We start from the raw sequence: 20,720 nt of genomic DNA, 5'->3' as shown, positions 1-20,720 counted from the left end.
GATGTCACTACTTGATCACATTTAAGTGCCACTGTCTGGAAAACAAGTGAATGTTACCTAAGTGCCCTTTTGCTGTCTTTAGCAACGCATGGTTTCTACTTGGCTCTTAATTTGAAACTTTTCCAAATTTGTCACGCACCGACCAGTCTTCCGTCGGACGTCGATTGAAACGAAAGCACAATCCCTGAGAATTTTCCAGGTTGAGAAGCGTTCAAAAGTTGTTCGTGCCGCCGTGTCCATGTGACTCATGCGTTTAGTCCAAGCGGGCTGCAAGTGCTCATCCGTTCATTTTTGTCTAGTTCTCATTGTCTAGTCCTCATTAGCGAGCGAGAGGCGGGGCGCGCCCTGCGCTGGCCGCCGGCCAATCACGGGGCACATACGGTGCATGCGGAAAGTATTCACTGCTCACTTCTTGGTCACGTGACGTCAAAATGTGAACAACTCGATTCCCAGTTGTATTTAAATACGAATTGTAACAGAAGCCGGAGATGTATTGGTTCATTCATGCATGGAACCCCTGTGGCGAATTTTGCCATTCACCTGACAGGATGGCGGCAAAGGGCTCCAAAGCTTTTCTGGTGAATACATGGGCAAACACTACATGTTTTGTGAAAATGAAGACTTTTCATGAATTGATTCCACATTGGAATAAGGCTGAAACATCAAATAGCAATGAGTATGTTTCTTATTTAGTACATTTGCAAAATTGACTCCCAAAGGGCAATGTTATGATAAAGGGAAGCTGTGGTACAACTTAAAGCGCATAAAAACGATTTTATTCCATTTTGATGCGGAAGGAAGATTTTGCCATTCACTGTCGTTATCATAGCCGCCATCTGATGGTGGTGGTGCTTACATGTGATTTCCTGGTTTTCTTTTTTAAATAAATTAATACATTTAAAGACACTTTTTTTTTTTTTTTTTTTGAATTCGGAGTTATGTGCAGAATTTTAAGGGGGGAAAAAGTATTTATTCCATTTTGGAATAAAACTAACATAAAAGTGTAGCGCTGCACATACTTCCCTGATGCACTGTATTTCTTGGAAGAGCTTTTGGGAATAACGCGCTTCCGTAGTCCGTCCCGGGCCTGGTCGGAAGGGCGCCCCCCCCCCCCCCCCCCCACCCCCACCCCCACCCCCGCAGCCCCTAAGTGGCAAAGTGCCCCGTGTCGGTGCGCGCGTGATCCCGGGAGAGGACGCAGTCGTCGGCGTGGACGAAGCGGCCGGCGTCGCGGTCGTAGGCGAGCGCGGCGCGGCGCTTGTCGTCGTCGCCGTAGCGCAGCGAGTGCGCGTGCACCTGCTGGATGTGGCGCTTGATGGTGCTCACCTTGAGCGTGGCCAACGCCGCGCCGCACACCATGCAGATGAGCCCGTGCCGCCGGCAGTCGTAGTCCATGAGGAAGTCCGTGCGCCAGCGCACCTGGTAGTTCCGCCGCTGGTCCTTGCCCGGGTAGTGGCCGTGGCGCCAGCTAGCGTCCTTGGCCGCGTCCTTGGCCGTGCCCTTGACTCCTCCATCCTCCTCCTCGTCCTCCTCGTCTTCTTCTTTCACCGCCGGTTTGGTGTCAGGGGAGCCGTCCTCATTCGGGCCTTCGCTGCTATTTGGGACACCGCCGTCACTTGTGCTGATTTCTGCAGATTGAGGAAGTCAAAAGTGAGACGGATGGAAGAAGCTTTTGACGACGACAAAAATAATTAAAAAAAATAAAAACAGGAACCTCAAAATGACAGAAGGGGCCAATCAAGGTACGGAGCATCCGGAAAGTGTTCTACATTTTTATCTTACAGCCTTACTCCTAAATGGGATATTTGTTGTCCTCAGATATTTGCACGTTAACCCCCCCCCTTTTTTTTTTTTTCCCCCACTTCTTCATATATACAAGAAAAACTCAGAAATGACATAAACAGTCTTTGCTCATTCATGTCATTCACTTTTTCTACATTTTGTTACGATCCAGCCTTATTCCCAAACGGAATGAATAAATTGAAATTCCTCCAAATTGTGCAAACAGATTAAGATTACAATCTAAAGTGTTTTGCTAATTTACGTTAAAAAAATGTCAATATTCACTTTTTCCACATTTTATGTTCACGAATGCAATCTTTTTTTTTTTTTCCCCGTCAAAATTTTGCACATAACCTGATAATTGTAAGAAAACGTTGGACCTAAATTTGTTGAAACATAAAAGCTATGTCCGTGCACCCGTCCCCTAAAATGTGCGATCTGGAGCGCTTGGATGAACTTTCAGGAGGACGAACCTAAAATGCCTTTTAACCTTTACAGCTGAACTTTGACCTCAACGCATTGGGAGCAACAAACCGACCAATAAACGTCCTGCATCATTAACAACTCGTAATTAACTCATTCACTGCCAAAGAAGTATCGCTGTCTTTTCACAGTCTGGACATTCAATCCCAGGAATCTTTTTTTTCCAATGTGAGTGTAAAAGAGGGTGTGAAAATGTCTGGCACTCATTCACATGACTTGGGTCAAAAACGACTAACGATTAGAAAACGAATCCATTTGTGATGCCCCACCCCCCCCACTCAAATATTGCCATTTAATAAGCGATTATTTTTCAAGGTGAGAAGTGGATGCATAATGTAATTGTAAAAATCTGGGGGGAAAAAGTGGAGCCGCGTGAAATGCTCTGGAGAAGTCTGAATGGGTGTTGCCTCACCGTCTTGCGCCAGGATGCCGTCCGCGCAGTAGTCTTTGGTCCAGGCGGCGGCGGCGGCTTCGCGTTCTTGCTGGCTCAGGCTCAACGTCTCGGGATGGCATTCCTGGATGTGGCGGCGGAAGCTGCGCACTTGCGTTCCGCGCAGCACCTGCGAGCACACCATGCAGTAGACGTGGCGGCCCCGGGGCCCGTACGCCACCAGATAGTCCAGGCGCAGCTGCCACGACTCGCCGCAGGCGCCCCGGCGCCGCTTGGCGCGGGCGGGGCCCGGCCGGGGAGCCTCCACGCCGCCGTCCTCGCCGATCAGGCTGCCGTCCCGAGACGGCGACGCCTCCCACCTGCCGTCGTCTTTGGCGTTTGCTTCCGATTGGATGGAGTTCTCCGACTCGTCTGTCGCGGCCAAGAGAAAAATGTCAGCGTTTTCGCGTCATTTGTCGACCCCTGCGCACTTTTGCACCCGCCCGGAGGCCGAGACGGGCTTCCGGCCGCAAACGTCAATAGCTACGTAGTCGCGCGGGGGCCGCGCTCACCGTGAGTCTGAGCCCAGGCCTGCAGGACGCAGTGCTTCTGCTCGGAGGTGTAGACGAGCGAGTCGGGGTGGCGCTGGAGCACGTGGCTCTTGATGTGGTCCAGGTGCAGCGAGGGCAGCTGGCCGCCGCACAGCATGCACAGCAGCCGGCCCGCCTCCGCCTCGTACTCCATCAGGAACTCCTGGCGGAACCACGCGTGCAGCGAGGCGTTCAGGTAGCACTCCAGCGTGCGGGCCTCCTCCGCCGCGCCCGCCGCAGCCGCCGCCGCGGCGCCCGCCTCCGACTGCTGAGGGGAGAGGCTCGGCCTCCGGTGCGGCTGCGCGACAGGCACCGTGCCTCCTGAAGGATGATAGGTGGGGAAGAAAAAAAAACTAAACACAAAATGAAAATAGTTTGACTCATAAAATAATTCACACCGCTGTATTGAACTTGCCAATTATTTCGTCAAATAAAATGGGAAATTGTGAATTCCTAGGAATGGTGTCAAAGTGACCATGTTGGCAGAGATTTATAGAAATAAAAGTTTTGCATCTTCATATTGATCCGCTTCCTCATTAATTAGTATTGTAACAATAATTCCAAAATAAACTCCTTTTGTTTATAATTCATTCAATTCTAATCTATTTGCCAATTTGATCAAATCAAATAAAATGTGCAATTTTTGGAGGAAATTGTTAAGGTACCTTACATAAAGTTCATTTTAATGAGATAACCCACCCTACATTTAAAAAAAAAAAAAAAAAAAGTAAAAATGAATGTACAATGGTGTATTTTAATGGAATTTACTCAAAAATAACCCAGTGTCATTTTTTATTTCATCGGTAATTTAACGATTTAGTCAGTTTAACAAAATAAGCGCATTGATATTTGGGGATTTTATGTACAATTGTATTTTAATGACAGATTTGATTTTATAATTCACAATTAGATCCAATTATTCAACATCAGGGCAATTTTGAATTATAGCCAATATAGCTTACTTGCATTTTGTGTAAGTAGATTCATGCGCATTTCTGACATAATTGCTGAACAAAAAATGTTGACTGCACAGGTCAAACGAGCGGCCGAATCTTTTTGATCGTTCTGATCGTTGCCGTCGATGCGAAGCGGACTCACCGGTGGCATCGGCGAGCTCCTCGCCGTCGGCCTCCCGGTCCCCGGGAGGCGAGGTGCGGCCGGGTCGGGCGCCGAGGCTCAGGTGGCTCTCCCAGCCCGAGCGGATGACCTCCTTGTCGGCGGCGCTCCACAGCAGCGAGTCGGGGTGCTTCTGGCGGATGTGGCGCTTGATGGTGCTCAGCTTGAGGGTGGCCAGCGAGCTGCCGCACACCATGCAGATCATGCCGTGCCGCAGCGGGTCAAAGTCCATCAGGTACTCGCTGCGCCAGTACTCGTGGTAGTAGCGGCGGTGGTCGCGGCCCGGGATGCGACTCAGGCCCGGCCGCGACGCCCGCCGCACTTTGCGTCCCGACGGACCGGGCGCCGGCGACAAGATGGGCGGCCGGTCCGGACCCTCGCTGATGCTCCAGTAGCTGGTGCCCGCCGATCGGACCGCCGCCGCCGCCGAGCCGGCCTCGGGCTGGTCTCGGGCGCCGTGGCCGTTGGCAAGTGCGTCCTCCGCTAAAAAGACACAACGTTGTGCGCTTGGACTCAGTTCGCTATGTTCGCGTTCTCCTTTGGGTTGCGGTCGGGGATTTTCCAGAGAATCGTTTTGAAAAAAGAACACCGGTAAACAGCGAGTTTTCATCACAGATGTACTTTGCTGCCATCTTGTGGCATCTCAGGCTCAAGCGAGTTGGACTTTCCGATCGACAAAACTAGTGCTTTGCCGCCACCCTGTGCCACCTCTGTATCAAGTAACTATGTTGAGTACTATGAGGAGTTTCATTGGCATGAATAGACAGTCGCACTCCGAGGCAGCTCCGAGGCAGTCTGACGTACAAAAGCATGCACAATATGGCGTATAATTTCGGACTTTTTATTTAGTTCATTTATTTAATTTCCGCGTGTGTGGGTCATTCAAATGCCGGAGCATCTTTGTCCGCTCATTCATGTAAACGGGATATTCAGAATGTTTCGGAAATCGGAATTTTCACTTTAACCCGAATACTGACTGCATGTAAACGTGGTCACTATGGCGCTGGGGACAAAATGGAGGAGGAGGCACGGGCGTCGTCAAGTCAAAACGACATAGGTCATAATTCAAGGACTTCCTGTATGATGAAAAGCTGATGCGCTAGGGCCGAAAAAAAAAAAACACGGGCATATTCAGAATCAGTACCACAAAATGATCATGAAAAGTTCACTTGCTACTCTGTAAAAAAAAAAAAAAAAAAAAAATGATGAAAAATGAATTGACCAGTGTAATCTAATTGCACTTTTTCCCCCTCAATATTGCAATTTAATGTATGTTTTTTTTTTTCCCTCTCTCTTCTAATTGTTCTTTTTAGGGCACCAGGGGAGTTGAAGCAGGGCCGTACATAATAACCTGGACCACGTTACTCACCGTTGCGAGAAGCGAAGGCCCCGGCAGCCATCTTACGTTGGCGCTCGCTAAGCTAGCCAAACTTGAATACTTTGATGTTTCCGCTGCGTATTCACGTTATTTTTCCACTCTGGCGAAAAGGCCACAATGCGTGGCATACTGTTGTACCAATAAGTCTGGGAGAAGCTCAAAAAATGCACATTTCATTGATAAGAATGACATTATAACTGGCTGTGAAATATAAATCTCACTTCTGTGAGTCACGATTCACGATACTGAGATACTCGAGGCTCTCAAGACTCCATGAAGGGATCCTGGCGCAAAAAAAATGCACAGATAGTGATAGCACTGTTTTGCGGTGAAACAAAAAAGGTTGTCAGTAACCGAGGCGACGCAAGAGGCCTGCCCTCTGCCTTCGATTGGCAGTGAGTTGGAGCCTGAAGGGTTTCATTATTAGTTTGTGAAGACAAATCCATGTATGGCTAGTGAAGGGTTTTATGATTAGTTTGCGAAGATATCGAAATGTATGTTAACCATTTAGGAATGGTTCAAAGTTGTCTTACAAATGAGTAGAAGTAGAGCTGTTTCAAGGTTGCAGTTTCAGGGGAGCGGATGTATCAGAGGAACACAATGTGTGGGCGGTTTGATGGTACCAGGTGCCGCCGGTGAAAAACAGGGAGACAAAGGCGGGGGCCACAGTTTCTCCCCAAAGGCCCCGGCCTCTTGGAAGGCAGATAACTTGGTGTTTTCAGGAGCTACAACCCAGCGAGTCATGTGCACAAGAAAAGGCGTCATCTGAGACGGCGGGGAAAAGAGACCCAATCAGCATCTGAAGAAATATATTGCAGATACCATGTGACTAATGAAAGGATAGTGGCTGGTGTTTTTGGTGTGTTTCATTTGCATATTGTTTTCTATAACTGTTCGGGGGCGACTCGGGTGCGGTGTCGCTCTCTGATGGCCACAGGAGCGCACAGATCTGTATTGAGAGGGAACCGAGCCCCCGATGCTGTATTAGCTTTTGCTGTTAGGAATGAAATCTCGGTGATTCGGCTGATTGGCTTTCTGGTCTTCTCTCTTACGGAACGAGCACGCATAATTGTTAGGTAAGGTGAAGCTAAGGTTAATGTCGGTTCAAATAATCAGTATATGGTCAATAATTTGGAGTCAGGTAATTAGGGTAAGTATCGTGATTTAGACCTTAAACCTAACAAGCCTATTCCAGAACACTTTAGGAATGAGACCAGGTACACCCTGGATTGGTTGCCAGTCGATCACAGGACACATGAAGACAAACAAGCAATTTCAGAAGAGTCGCTGCTGATCCGGAGCCTAATCCCAGTTGACATGGAGTAAAGTGGGATGAAGTCCATCTCGCATGCAACCAAATGAGGACAAACTGTCTCGAAGATGGGATTGGTGGTGTTTGTCCCTATGTTCCCTGCGAATGGCTGGCGACCAGTCCAGGGTGCAGCCTGCCTCTAAATGAAAGCCATCTGGAATAGACTCCAGCAGCACTTTTGAAAATGAATGCCCGGAATCTTCTGGGACCTTCATGCTAACGCTAGCTTGGTTAGCTCGGGATTTCAAATAAATAAATAAATGAAATGAAGCTGTTGTGCCTCCACCGTCCACACGATGGCGTCCGCGCGCGCCTCGGCGCTGTTAAGCCTTTGTTTACAGGAGCCCACACAGACAGAGGGGCCAAGCCGTATTGGTATTGTCCCACTGACAATGGCCGTGGAGTTGACAGCCACGCACGCATGAAAAGCACAACACTGAGTTTCCTTTTTGTTCAACCTCACCTCCAGAGTCGCTGTGGCCGCGGGCCGCCTCTTCTTCCTCCTCCTCCTCCTCCTCCTCCTCCTCCTCCTCCTCCTCCTCCGCCTCCTCCTCCTCTCCGCGTACGGTTAATGAGAGCGGCTCCGGCTCCGGCTCCGGCCGTGCCCGCTTGACACACCGGAGCTCGGCGGCGGCGTCGTCCATCCCGCACTCGCTCCGGTTCCGGGACGTGTCACGCGCGCACGAGCACGTTCGCGACGCGCATCTGGCATCGCACGGAAGCTCCGACGACGAGTGTGTGTGTGTGCGTGCTGCGTGCGCGCGCGCGACCCCGTCAATGTAAACCCCACAAGTTAACTTTTCACAGGTTCTCCCGTGGAAAAGGTTCGGCAAATGCGTGCGCGTGGGCCTACAATCGCGTATTTTGGAGACTCTTGCTTGTCTTCAGGGTGGGGAGCCGGACGAGGGGCCCCTGGGGCTCCTTAAGGGGCTCCTGGGTAAATTTAAAGAGACAGTACCCGCGTCCACCAGAGCCCATGACCGCTGTTGCGTCATCACACGTTCGGCAGGTCGCCCGTTATTATCATCGCCATCTTCATTATTATTCACAGAAAGGACAATTATGTTAAACAGTAGTGTTTAGCCACCGTGTGATAGATAGATAGACAGATAGACAGATAGATAGACAGATAGATAGATAGATAGATAGATAGATAGATAGATAGATAGATAGATAGATAGATAGATAGATAGATAGATAGATAGATAGATAGATAGATATTCTTATAATACAGAAATCAAATTCAAGTCAATGCCAGTGAGTAATGTGAAGGTCTGGAACAAGGTGTAATGATGATGTTTGCGTTACATTATTTTGTATTTTTTAGATACACACAAACATTGATTTTTTTTTTTAATTGTTGATCTGCACATTGACTTTTGTTTTGGCCTTATTTATTGAAAATTTTACACTCACGTTTTATTTAATTTTACACACATTTTAATTTTTTTACTACGAACATTCATTATTTATTACGTTTTGTTCTATTTTTCCTCAATTTTTACACAAACACCTTTTTAATATTTTCCATTGTTTTTTTGTTAAACACAATCACGCCTTACAAATACGTGTTTTGTTTTGTACACAGTATCACCTTTTAATCATTGTATTCATTGTTTACGCACATACGGTAGATTTTTATTTTTACACACACACAAAATCATTATAAATGTTATTAAATTTCTGTTTTTAAGACACATATTTAAAATTTTAATTAACATTTATTTTACATTTTATTTTACACATGCACACGTTTTTAAATATTTAGATTTCCCACACATTTTTGTATCTTTTATTTTTTATTCATTTTAAATGCACACTGGTTTCAATATTAATTTTTTTAAATGTCATTTTTACGCACGCATTCATTTTTAAAAATATACTTTATTGCTTTTTTAATTGTTTTAGGAACACACGTTTGAACCGTTTTTTTTTTTTTTTTTTTAATTATTTTTATGAATCTTTGTTTCTAGAAAGTCTATTTTCCCCCGCCCCAAACACAGCGAGAGGTGTGTCCATATGTAGTAGGTCGGGCCAATATCCGGGTCCTGCGGCGCGTTGTCAAGGCAGCCAGTCCCCGGCTGGCTACTCGGCTAGTGGCGGGAGCTAACCGCGGAGTCCTCACCGAGCTGTCCTCACATAGACACCGAAAACCCTCACCCCGTCCAAAAAAAATCAAAACCAAAACTGACTAAAGTTACTCAGTGACCAGGTAAACGACCGTGCATGTTTTTACTCCACTTCCTCCTTTCTCGCTTGTCGCCAGAGGCACCACAGGCGTAGACAAGCAACGAGGACAAGATGTCCATTGTGAGACACGGACCGTGTAGCCTCGTCGGGGCCTCGTTCGACGACCGTCCCCGCCGACGAAGCCGTTTTGCGCTCGTCTTTGCTCGCGTGCTCGGTGGGACTTGAGTTCGCCGCGGTTTGAATGGAGCAAAACGCTCCCTAAATGGGACATTTTGACGGTCGGCGGGTGAAATTAAGGTACAAGGGGGGGACACATTTAAAGGCAGAGTGTCACCATGACGACACATTTAAAGGGACAGTCGGGCGTTCTTACGCCCCACGCCAAAACAAAAGACGTTAGATGAAAGCAAATATGACCGATACAATGAATAACATGGAACCTATCATCAGTGAAAGCAAACTTCACATTCGTGAAACAAGAAATATTTTTCTATTATTGGTATTGTAAGCCGCTGCAATATTACATTCCTTTCAAACATGAACTGCACTTAAATAAAGGATTCGGTTATACGGTTTGCTTGACACAAGCGTCAACTTTAGGCCAAATCTGGCCTGCCAGGTCACTTTATGTGGCACACAAAAGCAAATTATGTTCACCAACTTAATTGTCTCTTGCTGAAATATCAAAATTGCAAATTGTCTTCACTTTAAAAAATATTTGAGATATTGCAAGCATTGTTTGTTACCAATTCCCTTTTAAAATAAATAATAGAACACAGTCTTTTTACAGGCCTTTGATTTGAAACCAGGCGTTCATCAATTTGTTGTGTATGCGTAACATGAAGTGAGTCATCATACATTGATTTGGGTCCACTTTGACGATAGCCCTGCGAAGGAAACCGTGACCAAAATGAGTTTGACAACCCTGAATTAAAATGTATTGCACAAAAACTATTTGCATGTACTTCCAATAGGAGTTTACGCGCATTTTTTTTTGGGGGGGGGGGGGGGTCGTTTTATTATATTTCTACACACAGACATCATTTTCCCCGTTTTTCTTTTTTACATACCCATTCGTTTAAATATTTTGTGAGTTATTTTATTGTAGTTGCCGATTTAGACACTCCCTATTTTTTTCTTGTTTTGTTCTCACACCAGCTCTGTATGATCTGCTCCCTGTCCCGTAGGACACCCGACTTTTTAAATAACAGGCCCACACCGGCATAACAGGCCCACACCGGCAGAACAAAACTTTGCGGACGGAAGGAATGAAGGACTCCATGGGACGAGATCTTGCAGGTTTGCAGTAGCATGCCGACGGTCAAGAGCGAAGGCGGCTCGGCCTCCGAGTCGGACGGCGCCACCCCGGCGGCTTCCGGTTCATCGGGTCCCTCGGTTAAAATCACCCGGACCGTCGGGACGATGACCAACGGTGGCCGGACGCGAGCCTCCGCGCGGGTCACGGCCGCGCGCACGTCGGCGACCGAAAACGAGGAGGATTGGGTGGCCCGTCGCCGGGAGCACTGGAGGCTGAAAAAGCGAGAGCAGCGGGCCAAGATGGCGGCCAGGCTCAGCAAATCCAGAGAGAAAGTCACGCCGCCGGTGATAACGGCGTCCGCTCACTTTCTTTTTCCTCACGCCAACCAAGGCGGCCAAACCCAAACACAGACTTTGCGCAAATCCTCGCGACTGGCCAAAGAATCGGCGAGACAGCCTCCGAATTTGGTGCCTCCGTCAAGCATCCCTCAAAGCAGAACAGCTCGGCAGAGATTCTTGGAAGCGCCAAGACATCCAAAAGACAATTTGCTGTCGTCGAAAATGAAAGGCATCGCCCCGATGGACGCGGGCGGCGCTCCGGAGCAGATCTTAGCCAAACAGAGAGAGTACTGGCGGATTAAAAAGCGGGAGCAGCGGGCCAAGATGTCGATGGAGGCCAAGGCCCGGCTCAAGGAGAAGGAGACCCTGACGCGGCGAGTCCGACGCTACCAGAACATCCTGAAGGAGATGAGGAGGGCCCGGGCGTCGGAGGCCGTCCGGGGGGCCGTCCGGGGGGCCGTCCGGGAGGCCGTCGGGAGCGCCGCGGAAGAGGAGGGGGCCGGCGCTGCCAGCGTTCCCCGGACGCACTCCTTCAATGGCGTCGCCGGGAAAGATGGCCTCGGCGTTTGTGAAGCCAAAGTCCTCCCGAGAGCGCCCCCCCGCAGCTCAAAGACGACGCCCGTCCGATCGTGCGCTCACCTCACCCTCACTTGTCCTCCGGGCCAGCGCAAGCCCACTTTTCCCAACGCGGCCTCGCGCGTCGGCCGAGCCGGCTGCGTCGCGAAGGCGCTCCTTTCGGATAAAGGGTTGACCAACGAAGACCGGATGGCAAGGAAGCGGGAATACTGGAGGCTGACGAAGCGGCAGCAGCGGGCGGCGCACGCCGCGCGCCTCAGGCAAGGCGGCGCTGAGGCCAGACTCGGCCCGACGGTCCAAAGGAACCCGAGGCCGGCGTGCCAAGCGCCGCCCCTCAACGCCGGCGAGCCGGCGAAGGCCATCAAACAGGAGCCCGATCTACGTCCCGCCCCGGAACAAGAACTCTGTCCGGACCTCAAGCCTCCCCTTCTGCTGCCCAAGCTTGAGCCGGAGCTGGCGCCGGCCGCCGAATGCCAGGCGACCACTCTGCTGGCGGTGGCCTCCATGAAGAAGCTCTTGGAGGAGTCCCTGAGCGCGGCGAGCGACGGCAAAGACCAAGAGCCCGAGGTTGGGACCAAGGTGAAAGGGGAACCCGCTGACTTGCAGATCAAAGAGGAGCCCGACCGAGTGGAGGTAGCCGACGCGCCCCCCGTTGTCCGAGCTCAAGGGCCCGATGCGCTCGGCTGGCGTTGCCCAAGCGTGGCCGTCGGCCTGCAGCAGAAGCGCGAGTACTGGAAGCTGATGAAGAGGCAGCAGAGGGCCCGGCAGAAGGAGAGGCAGGGCAAGGGCGCCGGCGCCGGCCGAGGCCGTGGCGCTGCCGTTGCCGTTGCCCGCGGCCGTGGCGCTGCCGTTGCCGTTGCCCGCGGCCGTGGCGCTGCCGCCGCCCGCGCCCGTGCCGGGCTTCCCCTCAGGAGCAACCAGGTGACACACCTTGGCGTTCTCCGTGTGCCTTTGTTTGAGCGCTCTATTCCACAAGCGTGCCTCGGCCTTGCGTGAGTGCATCTGTCTCTATTGGATGTGTGAGAGACGCCGCGCGTGTCCCCTGTGTGAGCGTCCATGTACCATGCTTGTTTGTGTGCCATGGTGTCCAAGTGTCTCCAACAAAGTGTTGATGTGTTTGTCTCCCCGCGTGTGAGATTTTTGTGCAGCGGCGCTCGTCTGCGTTTCCATCCGCGTGTCCATGCGCGTCCCTCGGTGACTTGTGTGATGAAACCTGATTCGTTACTGCAAACCTCTTCCTGGGACTTGACACCGCGCGGGCGGCAAAAATAGCATTCACCAAGCGGGGCCCCTCGGAAAAAGTTTCATCGGCTCGTTTAGGCTCCGGACAAAAGTCTCCGAGCAAATTGGTGGACGGTTTGTCGATTTCCACATCACCTTAACCACGCGTCTCGTAAGCCGATGGATAGTTTATGCCTGTGTCTCATTTGAGGAGTTGCTACCACCGTTGCTTACAGTTGCACAGGTTCTCAATAGTGTTCGAGGTCCGGGGGGGTGACGGTCGCCCCCTTGAGTTTTCCTTTTCCTTGTGACAGTTTAAAAGGCATTTTGTTTTTGCCTTTTATGTCATCTCTGTGCGTTTTTGACCGGCAGGCCGCAGCGCTCGCCGCGCGCTCCTTCGTGAACAAGATGCCGGTGAAGCTCCTCCCTAAACCGGCCCCGTGCGTTCCCACCGTCCCGCTCAAATCGCCGGGGACCCTCGCCGCCCAACCTGCCAACTGCGCAGACTCGGACCCCGCGCTCTCCGCTCTCAAACCCCCGGACAACCCGCTTCCCAACATAATGGCGCACCTCATGGAGCCTCCCGCTCCAAGCGTGCGTCCCACCCCTTTCCATCGGTTCTGCCCGTCCTTGGCGCCGATGAACACCTCGGGCCCTCCCAAGCGCCGCCCCGAGGAGTCCGAGGAGGACTTTCTGAAGCGGAAGCGCGAGTACTGGAGGATCAAAAAGAAGGAGCAGAGAGCCCGGAAGTCTGGAGGGGAGAAGGGGATCCCCCCGAGGATGGCCCGCGCGCCGCCTTCCCAGAACCTCCAGGTACAAATATCGGGGGACAAAATGCAGGGCCGCTTACTGATATAGGAGGCCGGACACTTATTTCAAGACAGAGGGCGCAGTACAGTGATTCTGACCGCGCCGTGTGACAGCAAATCATGTCTCTTTGTTGATTTAGCTTACGCTAGCGACGGGCACATTTTGGTTCTCCATGCAATACCTTTAATTTTGTATCCATCTCTTTTAATCACCACACAGGATTTTTGTCAGCGGGCCATGTCCGACCGTACGAGTGACATGTCAGAACATCTTCTCAGGTAGAAAACTTCAGCTTTTTTGTTTCTTTCTTTCTTTCTTTCTTTGTTAAGGTTACAGACGCCGCACTACTTACAAAACAATGACGTCCCACGACTGTGTTTGTATCTTGAATTGCTTGGAGGTTGTTCTTTTGACAGAAGTCGGCCACCTTTGGCACGCGTCAGGGCCCGACCGAACAATCGGTCGGCCGAGATGAGCAGAATCCTCATCTGTTTTGCTGATTGGACGCGAATATATTCTTACTTTCTCATGAAACAGTAAATGCCGCTCGCTGTTTTGAGTCCCTCAGAATCATGCTCTTGAGCTGTTTGTTTATGAGAAGGAGCTCCGACTCCTGCAAGCGGAGATGGAGAACGGGAGAAAAAATCCATATGGACGCGCTTCTCACGTCGTATTGTTCTTTTGTTTTACAGCAATTCAGTGGACAGCGAGGCCGACGCGCACTACGCAGCACCTCTACAAGGTAACATACTGACAGGCCACAGGCATTTTCAGGCTCTTTTCCCCTCACGTTTGGAAGAAAGAAAAAAAAAAAAACATTCCTGGGATTGAATGGCTGGACCGTGAAAAGACAAGGCAATTCGTCAGTGGCAGCGAATGATTTGAAAGCAAACGTTGTAATATTCCTCAACCACGTTTCCAGATGAGCTTCTGCTCGCCGACGGCGAGCGCCCCCCCGGCGAGGGGGGCCCCGTGTCGGGGGCCACGTGGAGGAACTCCTACCTCATGGACTTCGACCCGCTCAACCAGCTGCTGGTGTGCATGGCGTGCGGCCAGCTGCAGCACTCGCAGAGCCTGGAGGGCGCGCTGGCGCACATCGACGAGGCCCACCCGCACACGCGCGCGCTGGAGCCCGCCGAGCGCCGACGCGTCCTGGAGGCCTGGGACGAGCAGGTGTCCCGCCGTGAGCGCTTCTTCACCAGGCAGCTCCAGCAGCGCGACGCGACTCTGCCAGGTAGGGACGCTCGTCTTCACGCACCTCACTACATACTGAGCTGACAAAAACCCATCGGGTCACGCACGACACTTTACACCGCGTTCCAAATGACGGCGTAGAAAGCGTTTCTGTGAAAGGAAGTCATTTGTGTGTCGCCGTAAAGGCATATTAAGGAGTTTCCGTCACACGTCGTATTAAGAGAGCAGCCGTTGAGAAGCCACTGAATTACAGCACTGGAATTGGAAAGAAAACGATGGTTCTTGGAAATAATTTGCTTGCTGCTTGGACAGCAAAATGTGTTTGTTTAAAAAAAAAAAGGGCATATGAAGGAGTTTGCCATGCGAGGGCATTATATTAAAAGAGATGCTGCAGCTGAATGCAAACACTGGAGATCTCAACAAAGTCAATGTCCTGTTCATTTGTGGATAATTCAGAGGGGCGGGGGGAATAGGTTTGCTCTGAAAAAGGCGTATTAAGGAGTTTCTGTCAAGTACATCATATTATGAGGGCAGCTGTTACATTATTTGCATACCGTGCATTTCATGAAAATCATCATTCTTTTAAATAATCTGTGTACTAATCAGAGAGCAAAAATGCGTTTCTTCCGAAAACGGCTTATCGCCGAGTTTGTCGTGCGAGGGCATTATATGAAGAGAGCTGCTGCCGAATGAAAACACATTTCAAGAAAGCCGCCATTCGGTTTTTTTGAGGAGAATTCAGAGAGAAAAAAAATGGGTTTCCTCAAGAAAAAGGCATACTAAGAAGTTTCTGTCACGCAAGTGCTTTGTATTATGGAAAAAAAAATGTCTGAATCAAATACTGGGGATTGCATAAAATCATTCTGTTGAATCATTTGTGTAGAACAACTGAGCTGAAATGAGTTTTTCCCGTAAAAAGGTACATTAAAGGATTTCTGTCAAGCAAGTGCCATCGAATGAAAACATTGGAAACGCGTGGCACTGTTAAATCATTTGTGTGCGACTCGGAAAGCATAAACCGCTTTGTTCCAGTTAAGGCGTATTAGGGAGTTTGAGTCAAGCAAATTGAATTGAATGCCGTGGTGCTTTTGTTCATTCAAATCAGGAACCTGATAGAAGCTCATACATAAAAAAAAATAAAAAAAGGTCGGTATGTAAACGTTGAAGAAAATGAACAAAAACAACAGATCACAAATTATTTGGAACACAGTTTATTGTTGATTTCAATATTGGTACCTGCCCACATTGACATTGTTTCCATGGCAATTGCAATTTCAGTAGAGCTTTTCATTAATAACGTCCCCTCGCTTGTTTTTACAGAAATGGACATGAACTGAAGTGCGGGATGAAAGCAACCTTCTCTGGCATCACGACGACATTCCATCGACAAGTTGTTGTTTTTTTTTAGACGATGCAATATGTATCAGGGGTCGGCAACTTCACTTGGCCGCGCGACTCATTTTTTCCTAACAATTCAGTGGCCAAAATGACATTTACATCAGGCAAACTCAAACAAAAAAAATCGTATCAGTTGGGCTGGGACGATATCGAAAGTAAAAAATAAAAGTTTGGTTTTTATTTTAGTATTGCTGTTATTTCATTTCATTCCTTGAATGGTGTTTCCGCATTACAGACATCGCATTAATGTGAACATGTTTTTTTTTTTCCCCAAATTGTTTTTCACAGGACAGCGACGACATGCTGTATGCCTTTTCCCCACAGCTTTTTGTCAAAAAGACATCTTCATATATATTGGCGTGCGCTTGCGTCCCCATTCATCCGATATTTTCATCATTATTTTGCTCACGACAATATGGTGGCACTTTGTTGGATCCCAAATCATCAGCGAGGTTTCCCACAACAACATCATTCGGCGGGCCAAATATGATTGGCAGTGGGCCGCGGACGTTGCCGACCCCTGCGATAGATGATTAGCGCACACTCGCTTATTGTTTGTGTGTTGGTGCCTCTCAAGAGTGGATTGGGGATTTCTTGACTGCTTAAATGTTTTCAAAAGCCTTTCTTCTGCAATTAAATCTTCTTTTTTACCTTTGGGATCATTTGGTTTTCTTTTGCCACACCTGATTTATTTCTTCTTGAGTCCACGTGGTGGTTTGGACGTCTGATGTCCGGGGTTCAAGTCTCGGCTTTGGCCACTTGTTTGTTTTCTCCCGGTAGTCCGGCTTCCTACCACGTCCCCGAAACATGCATGCTGGATTCATTGAAGACCCAAACTCGATTCCAGTCCACGGGGGCTCCAGCTCACCCGCGACGCCTAGTGGGGACGAGCCTTGTGGAAAACGGAAGGATAAATGAGTCCTACGGTCAGTTCCTGCTCCTCTGCGCCTCCTCCACGGCCTCGGGTGGCGACTCCTCTCCCGGGGACTCCTCTCTCGAGGTGTCCACTCGGAGCTCCCTTGGGCCGGCTTGCAGGCGGAAGAGGGTGGGGATCTGGCCCAGGATGGGGTTGCTCCCCTGTAGACCGGAGATCCACTGGTTGAGGGTGGCCTGGTCCCCCTGGCTGGTCATGCACATGGCAAAAACCGGACCTTCGTCCACTGGGGAAAACACAAAAGTGTCAAGTTACCAAAGATTTGTTTTGGAGGGATTCTAGTCTAGTAGAAATAATCTTACAATCTTCTACATCAAAAGTCTCCATCTCCCCAAAGTCACGATCTAAGTCAAGGTCAAGTTGCAGAGGGTAGGCCAAACACCGCTCTGGGTCGTAGGACTCCTCCACCTTTAAAAAAAAAAAAAAAAAAAGAAGACAATTCAGAAAACATATCTGTACTTTCAACTCCTTCCTTTGTCAAACAGGCTCATTACGTTTTTGTTCAACCTCCGCGGAAGACAAGACCTGATGAATGACATTGAAAAATGACACCACATTATCACATACAGGTAATTTTTCTGTTATTATGATGAGCTAATTTTGCTTTTGTGTTGGATCACAAAATTCCCAAAGTACATTTCAGAGCCTTTTTCAGGTCTTTTGCCAGCTCTTCTCACAATCAGGTCTGGCCTCGCCCACCTTCTCGCCGGGCGGCAAAGGTTCGGCCCGGAGGACGTAGTAGTGGACGCAGGTCTTCTTCAGCCAAAGGGGAAACGGTCCCTCCACGAAGACGGGCCTGCTCGGCTCGTGCTTGCCGAGGAGCTCCATCTGCTCGGGGCTTTGGATGCCCACGATGTGGGGCGACGTGATCGAGTGGCCGCTCTCTGTCACGTCTGCGCACGGCATCTGGTGAGGAGAACAAAACAAATCTATTGTCAAAATGTGTACACTCCTGTGCAAAAATGCCTTTATTTGTCTAAAAGAAAAGCGATGACAACATTTAGAATGATGTTAACATTTAAGATTTCCGATTGTAATTGACATGCCCCTCCTCGTTTATCCACAGAAAGAAACATACAAAACATTTTTTGCTCTCTTTTTAACCATGGCGCTGTCCTGTGAAAAACACTTATCTCCATTTTTTTCATTTTACATATTATTCCATGAATGGGTTAATTGCATGAAAATGAAAAAGGTTTCTAAAATTGGACATATGTGTTTTTCACATGTGTTTTTTTTTTTTTTTTTTTTTGAAGTATCACTAAAACCTAGCATTTCAACGCCTCTTTAAATCCACTGTACGTGTGCAAGTTTTCTTGGTGCTACGGGACCTGAAAGGGTTCCTGAAAGGGTTTCTCTTGGCAACTTGAAAAATGTTGGTCCCAATGCGTGATGGCTTAAAACGGCACCTGGTAAACGGTGACTTTGGCGTCCAGGTCGTTGGCTATGCGCTTCAGGCTGAAGCGAGCCAGGTCCACCGGGTCTTCGGGCAGCCGATGCGGGACGGGGAAAGGGTTGGCGTGTTTGAATTTCGGGAACCAGTACATGATGCGCTGGTACTTCCTCACAGGGTGGCCCTTCTCGCCAAAAATCTGCACCAGCAGGACCTTGGTTTCCACGTTGGGCATGACACCTGGCGAGAAAGACGAAACGCTCAGTTTGTCGGTTTGAGCGCATCGCGAAACACGGACACGCACCGTAGTTCTCCATTTGTTCCAGTAACTGCACGGCGCACTCCTGCTGCCGGGGATAGTGGTTGAACATGCGCTGGATGAAGTTCCTGGGCACAAACACCTCCTTGGGAAACACGTCCAGCAGCTGGTTGTAGACGGCCAGGTCGCGCTCCACGCCAAACTCGGGCATCTTCTTGAGCGCCGCGTAGATGAACTCCACGTGGCCCCGCCGCCTCACGTCGGCCTTGGCGAACGCCTGCAGCGCCTCGGCGAAGGACGCCTTGGTTTTGTGCTGCGTGGCGAAGGGGTCGCGCGCCACCGCCACCGTCTTGCCGCGGCCATCGCCGACGAACTCGGCCGGCGCGGGGCCGCTTTTGTTACCGCGGAAACACCTCACTGCCTGTACAAAGACGTCATATGATTGCGTGTCAGCACTATACGGATAACGGGCTCTCACCATTTCCGGGCTCAGCAGCACAGCAGTGTTGTAGTCGTATTCAAGAAAAACGAGACGTAGCTTTATTCCTCATAATTATATTTAATAATAACGTAAGCCACTGCAACATGCACAGTTTCAACATTAGCAACTGTGCTTAAAAAAAACTAGAATAAATTACAATGTCGTCATAAAAAATGCACCAGTATAAATGGTTAGAAATAAGCACTTCTTAAATGCAAATGTATTGTACTAAAATGTTAAATACAACTAATTTGTACTGAGTTAACGTAACCACCAATATGCCAGAGGAATTAAAAAGTTGACTATTTTTGGGGAGAAAATGTTACAATTTATATTTTTTCATGAAAAAAAGTTCTTACGAGAATGTAATCTTACAAGAATAAGTAAAAATATTTTTTATATATGTATGAAAATAATGATCTTAATTTGTGTTTTTGACATTTTTGTTTCAAGTTAATAACACAATTTTTGTTCAAGAAAGAAAAAAAGGTAATAATAGAATTTAATGGAAGAGAATATTTTCTCCAAATAAATCCCCCCGCCCCAAAAAAGAAACAGAAAATATAGGACTATAGGAAGGAGTAAATAGTTGAGTACATTTGTTTCGGTGCGCAGGCCCGACCGACACTGTCAGTATGCACTTTTTTAAAAGATAGCACAATACTCAGTGCAAATTATCCTGAGAACCAACCACTGCTTACCTGATCGTGTTGTGGACTGCGTAGCCAGCTGAGTCGAGCGGGCCGGGCTGTGGGGTAGGCGGACTGGACCAGCAGCCGGAGCAGGCAGCGTGTGCACTTCATGATGGAACTGCAGTGGGAACAAAGCACAGGAGTCAAGTCAAATGAATTTATTTTATTTGTATTTCAATTGAATTAAATGATTTTTGGTATGCTATGTTTAAGCACAGTTCATGTTCAAACTGCATACTGTTACAGTAGCTTCTTTTTTTTTTGTAATCTGCTACAGTACTTTGTTTTCCCCAAAGCAGCTGTGCAGTACTTTTTTTTTTTTTTTAAAGATACAATTCACAAGTACACACAATTCACAAATGCAACACATTTGCATTGAATCATTGACAATTTGTTTTCAAACATTTAGGTAGAATTTTCATTTAACCTTTATGCAATACTGTGCAATCTGAATCATTATGTAAGTACTTTAAATGTGAGTGCTGTGTTGTGCTTCAAACAATGGCTTACATAGTGGCTTACAATACTAAATATACATTTTTTAGTAATACAACCGTACGACATAATTTATTTAAACGGTATATCGTGATTGTCGTGGGGATCAATGTGAAAAATGTAGTACATTGTCGTGTGTGTATTATAAAACGAATGCTTTTGTCGCTCACCGTCCCCTTGAAGTTGCTCTTGATAAGTGTCACCGTGTAGAAACACCGACTGACTTCCGGGGTCCCCCCAAATGCCGCCGGCCTTGACAACAGGAACATCAACATTATTTCCGTTCTTTTACATTGACAAGCTGAGCTAAAATCTATTTTAAAAGTACATTTTATGATAAGAAGCTGACCAGAGCTTTTACATTTCATCATATAGCACTCAGTGAAGAAGAACTGAAGCAAGAGGAAATTGTATGACGTTATTGTTAACAACTTGTAGTTATATTAAAAC

General features: G+C 48.5%; 3 protein-coding genes across 3 annotated transcripts; 1 reads left to right on the top strand and 2 right to left on the bottom strand.

The window, feature by feature from the left end:
* Positions 1 to 1,146: 1,146 nt before the first annotated feature.
* Positions 1,147 to 7,953, bottom strand: zfta (zinc finger translocation associated). Its single transcript, XM_086021688.1, has 6 exons — positions 7,577 to 7,953; positions 7,495 to 7,522; positions 4,324 to 4,824; positions 3,208 to 3,546; positions 2,678 to 3,067; positions 1,147 to 1,628 (listed from the first exon to the last, which is right to left on the bottom strand). Exons 1-6 carry the CDS (start codon positions 7,673 to 7,675, stop codon positions 1,147 to 1,149), a joined length of 1,839 nt encoding a protein of 612 aa, XP_085877814.1. The 5' UTR covers positions 7,676 to 7,953.
* Positions 7,954 to 9,059: 1,106 nt separating this feature from the next.
* Positions 9,060 to 16,673, top strand: LOC147150728 (uncharacterized). Its single transcript, XM_086056849.1, has 7 exons — positions 9,060 to 9,243; positions 10,409 to 12,314; positions 12,987 to 13,427; positions 13,644 to 13,702; positions 14,117 to 14,166; positions 14,347 to 14,658; positions 15,939 to 16,673. Exons 2-7 carry the CDS (start codon positions 10,533 to 10,535, stop codon positions 15,953 to 15,955), a joined length of 2,661 nt encoding a protein of 886 aa, XP_085912975.1. The 5' UTR covers positions 9,060 to 9,243; positions 10,409 to 10,532; the 3' UTR covers positions 15,956 to 16,673.
* ecsit (ECSIT signaling integrator) lies at positions 15,802 to 20,706 on the bottom strand. The gene is made up of 7 exons (XM_086056861.1): positions 20,441 to 20,706; positions 19,785 to 19,893; positions 18,648 to 19,023; positions 18,360 to 18,583; positions 17,650 to 17,856; positions 17,253 to 17,358; positions 15,802 to 17,176 (listed from the first exon to the last, which is right to left on the bottom strand). Exons 2-7 carry the CDS (start codon positions 19,884 to 19,886, stop codon positions 16,944 to 16,946), a joined length of 1,248 nt encoding a protein of 415 aa, XP_085912987.1. The 5' UTR covers positions 19,887 to 19,893; positions 20,441 to 20,706; the 3' UTR covers positions 15,802 to 16,943.
* Positions 20,707 to 20,720: the final 14 nt, after the last annotated feature.

The sequence above is a fragment of the Filicampus tigris genome, chromosome 2 (assembly GCF_054856515.1).
Source record: "Filicampus tigris isolate MCC_2025a chromosome 2, RoL_Ftig_1.0, whole genome shotgun sequence".
NCBI lineage: Eukaryota > Metazoa > Chordata > Actinopteri > Syngnathiformes > Syngnathidae > Filicampus > Filicampus tigris.
The sequence above is the reverse complement of the archived record's forward strand: the minus strand, read 5'-3'. Positions and strand labels throughout refer to the sequence as shown.